Here is an 18,621-nt window from a genome sequence, read left to right on the forward strand (position 1 = left end):
AATGTTACAAAATATTTTAAGATTTCAAATAAATGCTGTTCTTTTGAATAACTATCTATTCATTAAAGAATCCTAAAAAAATTAATGTATCAGGGTTTCCACAAAAATCTGAAGCAGCACGACTGTTTTCAACATTGATAATAATCAGAAATGTTTCTTGAGCAGCAAATCAGCATATTAGAATGATTTCTGAAGATCATGTGACACTGAAGACTGGAGTAATGATGCTGAAAATTCAGCTTTGATCACAGAAATAAATTACATTTTAGCAGATATTCACATAGAAAACACTTTTTAAATTGCAATAATATTACTTCAAAATGTTACGGTTTTTTTCTGTATTTTTGATTAAATATATGCAACCTTGGCGAGCAGAAGAGACTTTTTTCAAAAACTTTTGAATGGTATTGTTCACTCAAATATGGATTTTCCTGTTTAATGTTGTTAATTTACAACTATTCATAATGACAATTTTAGTGAGTACAATCAAGTTTCAGTGTTTAAAAATGGAAGTTTATTTCATTCTGAGACTGCATGGATCATTCTCACTGGTAATTTGATTTAGTACTCAACAAAAAAATATATATTTTTTTTTAATAAAAAATATTTATTTCTTGCAAAAAACTGTAGACATTTATTGTTATATATATATATATATATATATATATATATATAAAATTGTAGTTGCATGACGTAGTAATACCTTTAAAACTCTTCAAAGGAATAGTTATTAACTCCAAAGCCACATGATCTCTGTTCACTAAAGGTAATTTTTAAAACACATTCTGCATATTAGTATAATGACAGTGAAAGAGGACTTAGGCCATCAAACACCAAAATGACACAAGTACAAAAAAAAAGATAAAATATCATAAAACTGGTCAGTATGTGTGTCATATTTCAAGTCTTCTGAAAACATATCAATTCGTGTCAGGAACACAAAATAAAAAGACAAATTTAAGTTGTTGTTTACTGACAATCTTGACATGGGAAAAAAAAAGACTCCTTTTTTGTTCCACAGATGACAAAGCATCTAGAAGGCAAAACTAAATGCATTTAAGCTGGAATAACACGACTAGAGAGAGAGAAATTTGTTTTTTTTTAAATAAACTTACGCACACATATATACACGGCAAATTAACAAACATGGTACAAAACAGGCTTTGTTCTGTGCCTTCTTACTTTTATAAGTGCATTTTAAATTTCTCTTCAAATGCTGCTCTGAGTTTTATGTCTCCTGTTATTTACTGGAATGGTCATAGTGTTCAACTTTTGGTCCCACAACAACAAACTCACTGAGCATTCAGAGATCTGCATGTTTGTTTGCTTCTTTCAGTGAAGCTCGATGCACATCTGGATTCAAAATGTTTCTGCTCTGCACTTTAATATTGACTTCATAGAAGTTAACAGAACACAACTGCATTTTCTTGGGTCATGAACAAAGACCATATTCCTCAATTGTTTCAGTTCAGGGCAAATTGCTTAATTACAAAGTTACTCTGCGCTGCTACCAAATAATGGCATATGCGAGTATGATATACAGCGGCATTTGCATTTGGACGCATATGTTAAACCACATATGAATATCACTGCATTAGATTAGCAAACCAAATATATCAAAAAGCAGACTTTTGAACAAAGTTGATACAGTTTGAAATAAGATCAGTAGTGTGTGACTTTGCATTTGTTTGTTGTTAGCAGATCATGTCTATAGTTAATGTGATGAACTACACATGTAGTTCATGCATTCATTAAAAACAAAGATAAAGAAAACATGAAAAGTGAAGTAAAAGTGAAAGATCCTGCATTTGAGACGGACACTCAAATTGAAATTGTAAATCTAACGCAATGACATCCATATATTATGTTTAACTTACATTTCCAAACATTGTAACGGCACAGAAGCACATGTGTGGAGCGAATCAAGGAGATAAGGTACAAATTGACAGAGAAATGTCAAAAAATAATAATAATAATTTCAAGGGTGAAACTTTCCCAGTGAACACTGTGTAGTGCTTTACTGTAAACACACTTTTGAGTTTCATGCAGGCAGTTTAATGTATTTCATGCTTATTTAAGAAGCTGCTTTCCAACGAGCAACCCATGAGAATCTGCATCTCCTCCCTGATCACGCTGCCAAAACAATCAGCTATAGCAAAGACTCAATAAGACTGCTACTCTTTCACACTGCTCCTGTCACAACAATTACTGTCTGTATCGCCAGTTCTATTTGAGAAATTACCATACAATGAAAAGCACCACCTTAAAGCAATATTACATGCCAACTTAACTTATAAGACCTTTTTGACATGGCACTTTTCTGATAAAAACTAGTTTGTAGGGTTCTGCAGGCCTCGGCATTAAAGGGACAGTTCACCCAAAAATGAAAATGTGCTGTTAATTTACTCATCCTCAGGCCATCCAAGATGTAGGTGACTTTTTTTTCTCAGTCGAACAGTAAAGAAGATTTTTAGCTGAAACTGTGGTCCTTGTTGATTTATAAAATTAAAAAAAGCATAAACAGGCAAGACAAAATGAATACTCGTGGCTCCTGACGATATATTGAGGTCTTATGAAGAGAAACAATCAGTCTGTGCAAGAAACTGAACATTATTTACAACATTATGACCTGTAATCCAGAGCCTCAGGCAAACTGGGAAATCTGATTCTTTTTGATTCTCAAACTGGTTCTTTCAGACAGTTCGTTTCAATTCAAGTATGTTTACGTAATCACGCAATGACGTAACGTATATGCAAAATTATATTATTAAAGCACCCAATAATGATGTGAAATTTTTTTTGACTCTTAAAGTGCCGGCAGCTGCTGACTTGTACTTTATAAATTAGCAAGGACCTCGGTTTCAGCTAAAAATCTTCTTTACTGTTCGACTGAAGTAAAAAAAGTTTTGAATAGCCTGAGGGGGAGTAAATGAACAGCACATTTAAATTTTTGGGTGAACTGTGTTTTTAACAATGTGCTTGTCTTTGGAACAAATAAAACTGATTGCTTTACCTGTCCAAAAACTTTAGTACATAAAACCATTAACAAAATGGGAAAAGACACTAAACTGAAAAGAAAACTGGCAGAAAAAACTAACTTTACTCATTTTTAGCTGAAAGTCTTCCTCTATATAGAGTATAAATAGGACTGATCGTTTTTAAAATTCAAGAGCCCGAATAACCTTTCACTTTCATGGAGCAGCTTCTGAAAATATCTCCTTCTGCGATTCATGAAAGAAGGTCCTACGTTTGTACAGCAAGTAAATGACATCTTAATTTTGGTCCCTTTGGTTTGAAATGACCCAGCAAACGTGTGCGTTCACATCATACCTTGCAAACCGTCTCTGTGTCCCAAGGCAAAATGGTCTGTAGGTCGATGAGCTCGCAGGAGACACCTAGCTTCTCCTGTGCCATGGCAGCCACTTCCCTCAGCACATGCACCTGCAAGCCAAAGGTCAAAGGTGAACTCACAGTTAACAGTACAGACTAAGATACGACACTCAGTTTCAGAATCTCTCCAGCCGGTGTTGAGATATTCAGATCAGACTAACAAACGAGGCTTAACATGATATAACCTGATATTTTTCATTATTAGGTAAAATAGATTAAAATATATATTAAAATACTAAAAGGTACATTTTTCCACACATTTCATAGCAAAACATAACGTTTAAGTTTGAGGTTGAAAGAAATCTCTTCTGATCACGAAGCCTGCATTTATTTGATCAAAAATACAGTAAAAACAGTGAAAATGTGAAATATTATTATAATTTAAAATAAGTGATTTCTATGTGAATATATGTTAAACTGTAATTTATTTCTGTGATCAACGTTGAATTTTCAGCATATTTTCTAACATTATAAAGGTCTTTACTGTCCTTGTCTAATAGAAGTATAAATTTCTTTACTAAAAAACAAAAGTTTTGAATGGTGGCATAAATCAGAAATATTTAATTCATCCCGAAGGCCAGGTTTGTGTCGCTCATGTCTCGGTGAGATGAATGAAAAGCAAAAGGAGAGCACTGTCTATTAGAATCAAGCCTATTCACGAATGGCTGGCGAAGTCCTCGTTTCCCGTGACCTGTGACTCGTCTCTGCACTCAGTCTTACGGGCCTTCAGTCATTCAGCAGGATAAACCTGTGGAGTGTCTGAGCGGAGCGTCAGGACACCCAGAGAGCTGTCGAAGTCACCATCGTACGATGAGCACACGTTCTCACAGACGTACCTGTGTTCCCCAGGCCACCAGCGTCAGGTCACTGCCCTCCTGCAGCACCTCGGCCTGCGAGAGCGGGATCTGATAGGCTTCTGTGGGCACCTGCTCCACTGCAACACAAAACCACACATCACACATCAGCCCACAAAGCCTGTGAAGCCTGACATGTCAAATAATAGTCAGAAAAACATTTTTGTAACGGTTTAATAAACCTTTAGTCTAAAAATAATTATTTTTATGTTTGGCATGATTTGATACATCAGGCTTTTATGGCTCATACAGAATGATACATAGGATTTGAAGGGAAAAAAACAGCTCAGTTTTATTCAGGAACTCAAACGGAGCAAAAATATGCAATTTGCTGCAGATGCTGATATTTATATGGACAAAAAGTAAGATGAAATTCTGATGCTTGTAATGTAAATCAATTAGATCTTTATAACAGTATCGCAGATACTTACATAAAATGCTATAAATATCAGTCGTGTTGCGTCTGGACCAATCAAACACACAATATATATTTTGTTAGCTATATTTAACAAATACTCTGTAACACCCCTCAGTTAACAAGCCATATGAGGACCTATGGACCCTTCCCCCGAAATGCGTAACACCGCAGGAGGGCAGAACAGGCCTCTGGTTCCATGGCAACCAACGCTGATATCACTGGGTTTAGTAAAGCTGAGCTGCTTCAGTCCAGTAAGTGTTCATCTGGAGATATTACTGCAGTTATTCTGACGTTTACTTGATAAAAATCAGTAAATATTTGACAGCAAAAAGACACGTGAAGCACGAACTGAAGGAGGACAATTACACTAAAAGAGCTTTGACTTGATAAAAAAAAAAAACTCTGAACTATCAATCAGACGACAGAAAGCATGGAGTAGATTGTGTGTGAAACAGGTTTAACAGCAAAGTTTTGATCATGCTGATCATAAGCTTTATAAAGTTAAGATTAAATCTATGAGCTGTGGAGGAAACCGTTATATTGCTCAATTACTGGGGAGGGGGGGGTCTTGAAGGACATGAAACAAAATGGATGCATGACGTTTTGTGACAAGTCCGTTGAAACTCTTCCTATCCTTTTGATCTGTTCATACTGGTAATATTGAAAAAATAATGAACAGTAAGTTTGCATCAGGAGAAGTTTTGCACGGCTGGAAGAAACTAGCTAAAGAAAGGTTTAGTCTCACCTGGCAGCATGAGCACAAAGAACTTTTCACAGCTGTCATATCTCATGAGGTCTTGGTTTTTGATCCTAAATGCCGAATTATCTTTATGGTTAAATTATGTTTAATTTGAGCCATTTTCCTCAACCCGGTTTATACGCTCACTGAAGTCATTGTCCTTGTGGTCTTCTGGGAAATCATGCAGTTTTGATATTGAGGTTTCAAGTAATTTTGTTGAAAATGATTGAAGTTGATGTTGGTTGGTTAGGAGCGTGCTTTTGCTCAGAATTAGCATTAGTAGCATTTTTCTGTCATATTTCGGCTATTTGTTAACAGCAGATCTGGATAAATGAAAACAGCTAAAGTGGTTTTGTCTAAGCATATTTAGCTAAAGCTAACGTTCATCTAGCGCAGATCCAGATGGTCACAGCTTCCTGGAGAAATCTTATGATCCTAACAGTTACATTTGCTATTTGGCCATATCAACACCAGGGTTGTGATTTTTTTTTTTGTTTGTTTTTACTTAAATATATATTGGAAAAAAAAAAAATTTACTTAAGTTAATTGCCAAGGCAACATTTGTAATTTTCATTTAATTTAACTTGATGCATCAAAACGAATACTGAAATTAAAATTAATTAAACCTAAATAGCATTACGTAAAATAAACAAACTAATACAAATGAAAAAAGCACATAATAAAATTACTAAATTTAAAGGAAAAGTAAATGTACAAAAATTTAAACCAATTCAAAATATTATTTAAAAATATAGCAGTATAAAAATTCATACTAATAAAACACTGGTCAATACTATATTTTCTTCAATATTTGAAAAAAAAATAATAATAATTCCAGTTCTTTTTTTTTTTTCTGAAATTATTTTGATAGCTTACAATTATTCTTTACATTGCCTCAACCGCAGTTCAGTGTTGAGGTCAGAGTGTTTTACTGAATCTCACAGGATTTTAGCCCACAGGTTAATAACAAAACCATCATATTCTTCAAACCGGCTCTGAACCCTGAAGTAATGTTTAGCAGCTTTACGTACAGCAAACCGCTCCAGGAGTTTTGGTACTGTACTTTGTCTGCGGCACATCTGATAATGAAAACCTCCAAATAACATAAACCAGTTAAGTCATAAAACATTCTGCGTACTAGTCAAGGACAAAAAATGAAATGCCGTCAAGATGTGGCGATTGAGGAGACCGAAACGTCTGCTTAAACTTTACTACTGCACTCAGTTACTACAACTAGTGGACTGTCTACAACAACTGACAAAAACCTGCACAGCACAAGACGCTTATAATGCCTACATGTTTTAGACACCCATCTCTCATGTGCACAGCATTTCAACTATCAATGAATCTAGAGTGTAAATGCAACTCAGCTTTACCAAACTAAAGTCGATGCTCAGTTGCAAAAATCAAATGAACTCACTTTTTACTCACAGTGACCAAATGTACATTCACAGCCTGTTTCTGGATTCCAACACCAGCAAGATTCTTGCAGCCAAACAATAAGAATAATGCTACGCAGCACACTCAATGGAAAGCGGTTCAGGCTAAGCTCACTGGTTTGTGGTTCAGAGGTTTCATCCCAGGGTTCGAGTGATGATGAAGTCTAGTAAAAATGCATCACTAATGGTACAGACTCTTGGTAGTGGTGGATTGTTGGATGCCTGAGGTGTGTTTTCAGCTGACATGCACGCTGTCATTTAAAAATACTGCTCGATCTAATAGTAAAACCACTCTTTAAGAGATGGGGAAACATACAGGGGTTGGTCAAAATCATGTGAACACCTGGGAAATAGGCCATATTTCTTAAGGTGTTTTACCATTTGTATTTAATACAGCCACCAAACTTCTTAGAACAGATTCATATAACTATAGTTTAGTTGAATGTCATCCATCTGTTGAACGTAAGGGAATCTGCTTTACACTCGTCTCCAAAACTATCCATGGTGGTTTGATAATATTCAAGTCAGGTGGTTTGTCTGATCAAGGCAGATGAAGAAGTTCATCTTGATGCTCCAACTGTCCCAGTTTTATGATCGTGACTATCTTTTTCACATTTTAGCACTGTTGTCTGTGATTAAAGTTGTAGCTCTTTCATGGATGCTGGCTTTGAGAAGTTCCCGGTGATCAGTTTTTTTTGAAAACAAGGTCATCACAATGAATATTGAGGTTTGCTGTCAATTTGCAGCAGAAGTTTAGTGTTGTTTTCGGACAAAATCCTTCTTAGTGTTCAATGGTCCCTATCATTCAATTTTGGTTTTCATCCAATAATGAGGCAAATCTTACCAAGATTTGTGTTCACAGTCATGTTTGTAAAGGCTGTTGTTCTTGTTCACCAAACAAACAGGCTGTTACAGATGCTCCAGCTAAACCGGCTCCCATGATTTGCCCTTTTTGGAAGTCACACACTTCATCTATGGCTTGCTCTAATCACCACTGAACTTATACTGCACTCATATACAAACAATGAAAAGATAAATCACAATGTTTGTTTATTTTCATTGTAGTCTGCACAAATTATATTAATCTTTATAATAATGGGTGTTGACATTATTTTGTCCAACCTCTGTACATGTTTATACTAAAGACATGAAAGCTCCCTCACATCGATATATTTCCAAAGACATCTGATGCAGTGTAGACAATACTGTTGGCTATAATGGGTGTGAGTTTCTTCACAATGCTAAAATCCTCTAAACCTAGACATCTCATCATCTAGGCAGAGTCGTGGGATTTGTCCCTAGCAACCACACAACCTTGTGCTAAAAGCCTTAAAGAGATTACAGGTAATAATGTTGTAAATGTTCAGTTTCTTGCACAGACTGATCATTTCACTTCATAAGACCTCAATATATCGTCAGGAGCAACAACCATTAATTTTTTGCTCCTTGTGTTGCTTTTCTGATGCTCAAAATTGTAGCAACTGACTTGCATTTTATGAATCACCAAGGACCACGGATTCAGCTAAAAATATTTACTGTTCTACTCAAGAAAGAAAGTCACCTATATCTTTGATGGCTTGAGGGTGAGTAAATTAACGGCAAATTTTCATTTTTGGGTGAACTGTCCCTTTAAGAACACCCTAGCAACCACAAAACAAAACCCAAGCACTGCAAAGATCGCCTCCACATGGACGATTTACAAAACAGAACTTCAGAAAATTCAATCTAATTCCAAACAAAAGGTGCTGTGAACTTCTAAATACCATGTAATAAATCAACGCCATATTTATGGCCAATTAAACCTGCCTGAGTTACAATTTATGACATTACTTTTAATGCTGGCAACGGCAACTTCAAAAAAAAAGACAAAGTGGAAATTGGAAAATTCCATATTACCATCAAATAAACGTATAAAGTTTTTCAAATCAAGAATTGCACAAACTCAATGTTGAATGATTTATTTCCAACTTGTAAGAATAACTGCATAAAAAAAAGAAAAGCACTGCTCTAAAATTAAAACCAAATAATGATAAAGAGCCAAAGATCCTAAAACAAGCTCCAATGTTCAGTCAGGAAATTAAAGTCATACAGCAAAATTCTTGAGAGACACATAAGTCAGAGTAGCAACAGACAGAGAGCAGATCTAAAGCGGCCCATCACAGCGGATGAATCTGCTCTAATCCTCATGGCATGGCTTCCTTAAATGTGCATTGATTTCCTTTTCCGCTCTTCATTCAGTTCATTAATAAACCATTTCTTTGGATATGAGGATTGTGTCATTTAGAGCCATACTTATTCGTGCTTTAAACTGCACCAAAGATTCTTCTCATAAACAATAGCTCAAAGTGTGGTCGGTTAGTTTTGGCAGCGGTCAGTAAAGCCCCAGGTATGAAATGCTGCTAGCACACCATTTTTTTGGAAAAGACTGTTCCTCCATTTACATTTATGCATTTGGCAGACACGTTTATCCAAAGCGACTTATGCTGCATCAAAGTACACATTTCATCAGTTCATGCATTCCCTGGCAATCAAACCCAAGACCATGATTTTGCTAATGCCTGTTTGAGCTACAGGAATAAAAAAAATGAATTAAAATAAAATAAAATAAACGATATGCATATTTAAATTATGCATTTTCTTTAATAAAAAAAAATGTTTTAGAGCAGTTTAAAAAAAAAAATACATTGAAGAAACCAAAAGTGAGATGGTGTCTGATCTGATTTTGAGTCCAATGTAATATCTCATGTTATGGTAATAAAATGATCACGTCATAGTGCAGCGAAGGTGAAGGTGATAGTGAAGGGGCAGAGTTTAAGCAGATTTAATGATTGGAGAAGTCTGTCATTTACCGGAAAATCAAACATTACATGGATTAAACATTACGAGGTCAAAACACTGTTACAAAAATGAAACGTATGCATGGATGTAAACATCCAGAATAAGATCTATACCATGCATTTTGAAAATACATGAGTGTGATTTTTTTATTTCATGCTGACTTTAAAGAATCCCCTCCACATTACTCGCATGACTTGTGACTGAACTGGAGCCATACCTCAGTGAAACAAGTACAGTGTAAGGCACTGAGAGAGAAATGAGAAACAGCATGTCTTCATTCAACAGCTGCAAAGCATCTAGGAATATTAAGACCATTCAAGATACTCACTGATCTGATAAAAGTTCAAAACACTCAACAGATCACACTGATTTATGAGCAGATAAAATGGGAGCTGAAACGACCATTCAGGAGATCAATAAATACCACTGACTGACTGAACAGGTAATGTGACACTACTAACAATGTTTTTCTTAAATTGCATATTTCTTCCGAATAAAAAGTTCAGATCTTTCTGGCTAATATCAATTGCAGCTCATTCTTCATTCATTCATTTTTATATTTGACAGGTCTGTAGCTGTTTGCTATGCATCACATCTCATTTTTTGTTTGAAGTTTTCATTATTATGTTTGCATCAGTAGATGAAACATTTTTTTTCAATAGCCAATGATGACACTTATATTAATAGAGAGCAGGGTCTCCAATGGAGCGGTTAGCCAAGCCCAGGCCCGGTTCTACAGGGGTACTAGAGGGTGCTAAATACTAGAGCCCGACCGATATATCGTTTTGCCGATATTATCGGCCGACATGAGCCTGTCGCCAATATATCGGTATCGGCGAATATGCCGCCGATATAAAACATTTTTTTACAGAACATATAATGCAGATAAAATGCTTGAAATGGTGTAATTACTTAGTTCTATGGTAAAATAAATATTAAAACCACGTGTGTTACAACTAACCCCCCATTACTTTGTGCATGGCACTCATCGCAAGTTTATTGTTAAATTGTTAAATGCCCTTACATATCTCTGTCACCATTATAAGTGTTTGATCACCACATTTGAGTGATCATTGCAAAAAATGTGTTTATGTATATATATTCTGTTTATGTATATACTGTATTCTATATATAGTACCAGTCACTGGTACTGTACTATAATATACACAAAGAATATCGGCCGATATATCGGTATCGGCCTTTTTTTTACTCCCTAATATCGGTATCGGTCCCAAAAAACCCATATCGGTCGGGCTCTACTAAATACCCTCAAATGAACGCAAAAGCAATTGAAGATCTGGCAAACTATCCAGTGCGTATTTGCATTTGCACTCTGGACAGCGTCAAAAGTTACTATTTACAACATGTTTTTGCAGCGTTGAGCGATGTAAGCCAATCAAAGACATATCTGTTGATTTCTTTAATGCAATGGCCAGTCAGAAACGTTTTAGTTTGTCAGAATTCACTCACCGCTGAAAGCACCAGAGTTTTTATTAGGTGCAGTTTTGCACACTCGTAAATCTTCTCATAACTAAGTGCAGACGCGATGACAAGAGATTCATTGTGCAGTTTAGAGAGCTTCATTGATTATAACAGAACTTTTGTGGATCGTGATGAACTAGGATGGGTGAGTGATGCTTTTTAGTGATAATAAAGGGAGCGTGCTTTGCGCAAAATGCCGAATTATCTTTATGGTTAAATTATGTTTAATTAGAGCCATTTTCCTCAACCCGGTTTATACACTCACTGAAGTCATTGTCCTTGTGGTCTTCTGGGAAATCATGCAGTTTTGATATTGAGGTTTAAAGTAATTTTGTTGAAAATGATTGAAGCTGATGTTGGTTGGTTAGGAGCGTGCTTTTGCTCAGAATTAGAAACAGAAGCTTGTGAAAAATCCACTATTATCTTTTCTGTACATGTATGGGTTATATTTCGCTTATACATGAAGTAAAAACTTTCTTTGGAAAAGAAAGTCTTTGTCACACTCACACTCACACACACTCTAAAAATTTAAAATTCATCATCAAATGCATTTCCCAGTTGTGTATCAAAGTTCACATTCACAAAAGTGATTGCTCTTTTGGTTATTAGTGCTTTAATAAACAGCATTTTCACTTGCTGTGAGGCTATTTAATGCAACATCATGCATTTTGTCCTTACTTGGGGTTTCTTAAGTTTTAAAATATAAAATATACAACATACTTTTAACAACAATCTTATTATATTCTAGTAAAGCCAAGTAAACCAATATAAGCACTTACAAAATTCATATATTTTTTTGCAATTTCAAACAAAAGATCATTTAAAATGTTAAGTTTTAGGTTTCATCCCACTGTGTTAAAATTCTCAAGTTTTCACCAAGTTTTTTATTTCAGTGCATCATATGCTCAGTGTAATCAGAACACAGATGACGTTCAAAATATATCTGTAGGTGACAATGTGACTATTCACTTCTGTAGTCAACATGAGGATTTTAGGCTAATGCATAAATGTTTATAAAATTTCCTTAACTGCTCACCGTTTATTTTAGGTTTTTCACCATTTACTTTACCTCCATTGTGTTATATGTATCTTTAAATGTACAAATATTCCTTGTAGTTTCTCAATTAATACGAGCTCATAAAAGCTACACGCATAATAATTTGCAGAAGAAAATGTGACTTTAAATCATTTTAGAATATGAATGCTGAAGAACAGAATCTAATGTCAGCTACCCATAATCCCACTGTGACTGTTTTATGATCTCTCACCTGCTGCTCTGTACAGGATTTTGGGCTCAAAGAAGATGCAGGGGTTTTGATCAGTGATGCAGGACAGAAGTAGACCCTTGGCCTGGACCGGACCTCTCGGCACAACAATCTAACAGACAGAGAAAGGGGGGAAAAATATATTATTTGTTTCATAAAAAGGAAAAATAAATAAACTTGTTGTTTGTACATTTATAAGGACACTTAAGACTCCGAAGGCCACGCTATGTCTCCACATTAGGCTCGTTATGAAGATGCCTCGAGATGGAAAAAATGATTCACTATCAAAAGCCACTTGTTCCTGGCAGCAACGCTGATTTTCAAAGAGACCCGTTTTAACGGAATAGACCATTACAGATGAAGACGCAATAAAAGATTTGCTGCACAACAACAAAGATTGGTGATGCACAGAGAATCAGACAGTACAAAGTGAAGAGGTTAAATCCGCTCGGACACTCATTAAATGTCTGGTCCAGACGAGAGCTGGTGCAATCACTTCATAGAGAGTCAAACATCCATCTGCTTTGAATTTGATCCAAACTCTAATATTTCTGAGCATTTTGATGCGGCTTGAGAAATATGTGTTGTACTGCGAGTGAGATGAGTAAAGAGCTGCTGCTTAATCTACCTCAAACTGATACGTGAGAGGAGACTGTGTGTGTCCTCTACTCAATTATAATGTAACTCCTTTTGCAAACTAAGTCCTTCATAGACTATGACCACTGAAAGATAAAAACTACAATTCAAAGGTTTGCATTCAGTAAGATTGTTTCAATAAAATAATACTTATAAGGCCTGTTCACACCAAGGACGATAACTATAAAAATGAAGTATTAATAAACATTTTAATTTTATGGGAAGTCGATAAGGACGGCGTTAATGACACAGAAGAACAACATTATTGGAATCACTTTCAGAACTGATAAAACGACAAAACCATTGACCGATCAGAAACCATCCAATTTTAAAGCGCTCGGACATTTAAAGCGGCAGATGACAAAACTGTTATAGTTATAGTTATCTTTCTAGTTATCATTCTTGGTATGAACAGGCCTTTTTCAGGAAGTATGCATTAAATTGATCAAAAGTGACAGCAAAGACATTTAAGTTACACATCAATGTATCGTCACGAGCCGCAGGGTTTAATTTGGTTTTGTTTGTGTATTTTTTTTTGACTCTCAAAGCCGTGATTCCCATTCACTTCCATTATAAGACTGACAGACTGCAACGGTTTGAATTAAAAATCTTTGTTTGTGTTCTACTGAAGAAACAAAGTCACCTACATCTTGGATGCCCTGGGGGTAAGCAGATAAACATCAAATTTTCATTTTTGGGTGAACTATCCCTTTAATCCTTAAACCCCAGACCTAAACTTGACAACTACCTTACTAACTATTAATAAGCAGCAAATTAGGAGTTTATGGAGGCAAAAATCATAGTTAATAGTTAGATAATAGTGAGAACTAAAGTGTGACCTCTATTTTTTTTTCTTTGAAATGCGAGTTAACCATGGCGAGATTCACCTTAATTCCAGGACAGTGTGCGAAGAAGGCCTCTGGACTCTGGGAGTGATAGATCGAGCCGTGACCCACGCAGCCCCACGGAGATCTGATGGTCAGCTTCCCGCAGTCGTACATGTTCCCCGAACGGTACCGGTACTTGGCTGCTTCGTTTACGATCTTCAACAGCATCAAAAGTTAAAAACAGAAAAAGGACTTAACATTTACAACTCACAAACTGTTGGTGCAAACTGTTTCTGTAAAATATTCCCCTATTATTGTATTTGACATTTGGTTGCCTTGACGATGGAGGGAAACTCATCCCATCTCCAGTGAGACGAGGACACGTGGACAACACTTCATTTCCAGCGATACCGTTGACTTGATTGCAAAGATACTATTTAAACTGAGCTGGATGTTGACATCACTGAATTCAATGATGAACTGTCTTTAACTGAAAAATTTGTGTTTACTATTGTCATTTTGCATTATTGACACACTATTTTCCTAATTAATGCTGTTCAGTTGCTTTGACACAATCTGTATTGTTAAAAGCGCTATATAAATAAAGGTGACTTGACTTGACAACAATAGCACTGGACTGACAGAAAGACAGAAGCTGGACGCTTTGTCTTATACCTTAAAGTCAGCCAGCGTCTCACAAACACCCCAAAATTACAGACTGAGAAACCTGAAACTCTTCACGCTGCCCTCACACTACTATTGACATCATTGTATCTTGATAGGAAAATACAATTAAATAGAGAAATTATTCAAATGGATACATATCATGTAAGTCAAAGCAAAATTTCCTCCCCAGTCCAAAAATATACATTTAGAGCCAGATTTACTAACAGCTTACAAAAAAAAGCTTTCAGATGCAAAATTTATGGAAGGAGGTAATCTAAATGAATCATTCAAGCTGCCTTAATAAGGTTTTTTTTTTTTTTTTTTTTTTTTTCTTTTTTTACATGGAATAGTAATACTTCACTTCTTTAATAATTTTTGTTTATTTAGCAATATTATTATTATTATTATTATCATTATTAAATAGCCATTTTGATAAATAATCACAAAATTTTAGTGAAGTTGTGCAGTTCTAGAAGTAAGCATAGCAAACCTAGTTTTAAAAAATAAATACAATAAAATTAAATAAAAAAATTGCAGAAAAATTGCAATTACATTTACCCCTTGGACGCCTATCCAAGGTAATAACGACGAAAACACTATTATTCCTTAACAGCAGATAAACTAAGAAAACAATATAGCAGCAAGCAGCGATGACGGGCCCAAGCCTCCGGCACCAACGCAAACCCAGTGGCATTAAGAAAAGGGTTTGAAGGGTTACGGCAATGAAAGGGTTCATCTAGAACATCAAGAGTGTGAAACACACACACACACACACACACACACACACACAAAGTGAACAATACATAAAACTTTGGTAACACTTTACAATAAGGTTTCATTTGTTTATCTATGTGATCTATGTGATCTGCATCATACGACGAACAAACTGAAGTTTGGTCAAAATATGTATGAGGAAGTTATAATAGACTTCCTGTTTCCCATTTTTCACCATACATTTATCGCCTTCACCATGGCAAACCGTTCGAGGAATCAAAAATCCCTTTGCAAATTTTGAATCCTCAATGTCTTGAGGTCATGCTGACAGAGTTTGGTGGCGATCAGATGAAAACCCTAGGAGGATTATTGCAAAGTCCAGAGCATGCATTTAAAAAAAAAAAAAAAACCTGAATAGCTCACTTCCTGTTGGCAGAGATAATGACATGCAGCGTAAAAGTTATTTGGCTCGATGATAGGGTTGGGTACCGAAACCCGGTGCCAATATACATACCTATGTAACTGGTATGTACTAGAACCGAATCAGAACGCAGATTTCGGTGCCACTTAAATGCCTGAGCAATTGATTGAAATATTTGTCCTGGTTCTCCGAAATGGACGTAAGAAGCATGGGCGTCGCTAGGCAATTTTTAGCGGGGCTATAGCAATTAGCTCCATAAAGTGTACACAAATTCGTGATCGCCTCAGTGTCAGTCCCCTTTAAATTTCATATGAAAACGGTGGCAGACTTTGTCTCCTCTCCGTCTTTCAGCATGCTCTCTTCAATCCGCAGACCCGCGGCAGCGCAGCGCGAGCGGACTCAAACAGAAACAGAGGACACAAGGTGTGTGTTTATCGATAGATTGTTATAATATCTGTATCTGTGCAGTTCTTTGTCATAAATACAGTTTACACAAGGTCACGAGGGAGCAATCAGTTTCCCATCTACTGTAAAGTTTTCGCTGCGTTCACCCCTCATCACACCACAGCTGTTTCCTCGGGCGAAAATCTAGCCCTTAACACATATGAACGCATACTTTATAAAACGATCATGTTGCTATTTTCATTTGAAAATTTAATATTTAATATAAAACATATTACAGTGCATGTGGCATACCATACAGTCATTCACAGAACTGATTAAAGACAGTGACAGACAGCACTCAGTTAATTCACTCATTTTAACTAAATATCTGAGTGATTGACAGAGATACAGTAGAAACATTATGTGTGGTTTTGTATTAAATATTGTTTTGTATTAAATAATGACCCAGATCGTGAAATACACTTATTAGCCTTAGAAGGGAAGCACAACTCAGGAAATGAGAGCATCCGAGGAGCATGTGAATGCTATGTATATTTATTTTAAATATTTTTAATGTCCTTTAATGTTATCCATCGGGGTTTTTTTTAAGTATCGGTTTAGACACCGGTACCGTTTTAAAAGTATCGATTTGGCACCGGTATCGTAAAAAACCTAATCGATACCCAACCCTACTCGATGAGATCTATATGTGTACGGAGTTCCATATGTATATGTGCAAGTATGCATGAGATATGGACCACCGGATTCCAGGGGGCGCTGTAGAGCCCCTCTGCCATGCCCGTGTACCAGTCTCTGCTAGGCTCGAATTGCCACAGATTCCAAGATGTGTGCCAATTTTCAAGAGTTTTTGAACCCCAAAAACCTTGACGAAAAATAATAATAAAGAATAACAAGAATAATCCTTAGAAAAACAATAGGACACTGTGCCCCCTAGGGGCTAGGACCCCAACAAGATAAATCAAACATGCATGCTTATGCTCTATGCAAGTGCGCTGATCAATGTTTTTATGTGAATAAAAGCCTAAATTAATTCTGCAAAATCACATAAAGTGATCGTGTCTCTCCAGGAGACTTGGATTAAATGTCTTGATTCGTATGGATTATGTTTACAATGTCTTCATGAACTTTCTGATGCATCAAATTTTTGGTGTTTGGTGTTTAATAAAGTAATTGAAATAGTTACACTACTAATTACATTTTAAATACGGTAACTTGTAATCTGTAACCTATTAAATTTCCAAAGTAACCTTCCCAACACTGATCATATCATATACACACAGAAATGCAAAGGTATTCACGGCAACCAATCAAAATAAAAGTTCTGTTTAACTTTAAGACATTGTGTCAGAAATATATTAGTATTGAGCAGTAGGATGTACGTAATATTACTACTACTACTACTAAAATTAACATTTTATTTTTTTAAGGAATAATCACACAATATTTCTTCCATGTTTTAATTTTAATAGTAAATCCTCTATTCTTGCCAAAAAATAAAGTATGTTTAATTTTCATTAATTAAAAAGCAAATTAAATGAATGTATTATGCCTACATTTGATAACAAGAATAAATTAAATACACAACACAGAATTTCTGAAAAAAAAAAAAAAAAAAAAAAAAAAAATTCATAAGGCCATTGTTAGAATAAATTTGAATAAATTAAGTTGTTTTTATTAATTCAAATAATTAGACATGCTAAAACACAGAATTTGGTCACAATAAAGCATAAGGTGAGAAAAATTCATCAACACCCCAGTTTCACAATTTTAATTAATTAGACATGCTTTTTGATTAATAAAACTTAAATTTAACCATTAAAAAGGAGTCCAGAAAAATTTAAATGAAAAAAAAAGGAATCTAGAAAAATTAAAACTGAATTTGGGATATTAGTGTAATAGCCTTTCAGTGGAAAAAATACATCTCTCAGGTTTCATTAAAAATACCTTCATTTCTATTTCTGAGATGAATGAAAATATAATGGGTTTGTAGGGCTGGGCGATATAGCTAAAAAATATATCAACGATATATGTTTCATATCGTTCGGTATCAAACTTATAATATAATTATTGACATTTTTTATAACCTTTTTTAAAACAGAGCAATAGAAAAAAAAATGTAATTTAACCACTGTATTTTTTATTTGCCCACTTTATTAAGACAAACAACAAATGTATATCTTTTCTTTTTTTTTTACAGTCAAACATAAAATAAAATGGAAACAAATATCTCCTTTCTTATGTTTTATATGCAGATTAAATAAGTCTTAAGGAAACTTTTGACTTGTTTCCCGAGGCCACAGGAGGACGCAATAAGCAAAATAATGCAGCACATCAATTGTCAATTCAAATAACGGTCTATAAAAACGTGCATAACGTCTAAATTAACATATGTAAATCAAATATTATTTTGTAAACTGCATAAACAATTATGAACAAAACAGCATCATGTGTTTATGCATTGCTTAGCCTAATACAAAGAGCCAAATCGCCGATCACACAGATTGCATTTAAAAACAAATGAGACGCA

The 18,621-nt window shown here is 35.2% G+C and overlaps 1 protein-coding gene across 1 annotated transcript in view; it reads right to left on the reverse strand.

The window, feature by feature from the left end:
* bckdhb (branched chain keto acid dehydrogenase E1 subunit beta) overlaps positions 1 to 18,621 on the reverse strand; it is a 72,811-nt gene that overhangs the window by 41,856 nt on the left and 12,334 nt on the right. Inside the window, exons 5-8 of the mRNA XM_016486837.1 lie at positions 13,949 to 14,104; positions 12,429 to 12,537; positions 4,227 to 4,324; positions 3,331 to 3,441 (exon numbers count right to left, since the gene is read on the reverse strand). Of these exons, the coding sequence (XP_016342323.1) occupies positions 3,331 to 3,441; positions 4,227 to 4,324; positions 12,429 to 12,537; positions 13,949 to 14,104 (474 nt within the window). The remainder of the gene's footprint in view (positions 1 to 3,330; positions 3,442 to 4,226; positions 4,325 to 12,428; positions 12,538 to 13,948; positions 14,105 to 18,621) is intronic.

The sequence above is a fragment of the Sinocyclocheilus anshuiensis genome, unplaced genomic scaffold (genome assembly GCF_001515605.1).
Source record: "Sinocyclocheilus anshuiensis isolate Anshui unplaced genomic scaffold, SAMN03320099.WGS_v1.1 scaffold181, whole genome shotgun sequence".
NCBI classification, from domain to species: Eukaryota; Metazoa; Chordata; class Actinopteri; order Cypriniformes; family Cyprinidae; genus Sinocyclocheilus; species Sinocyclocheilus anshuiensis.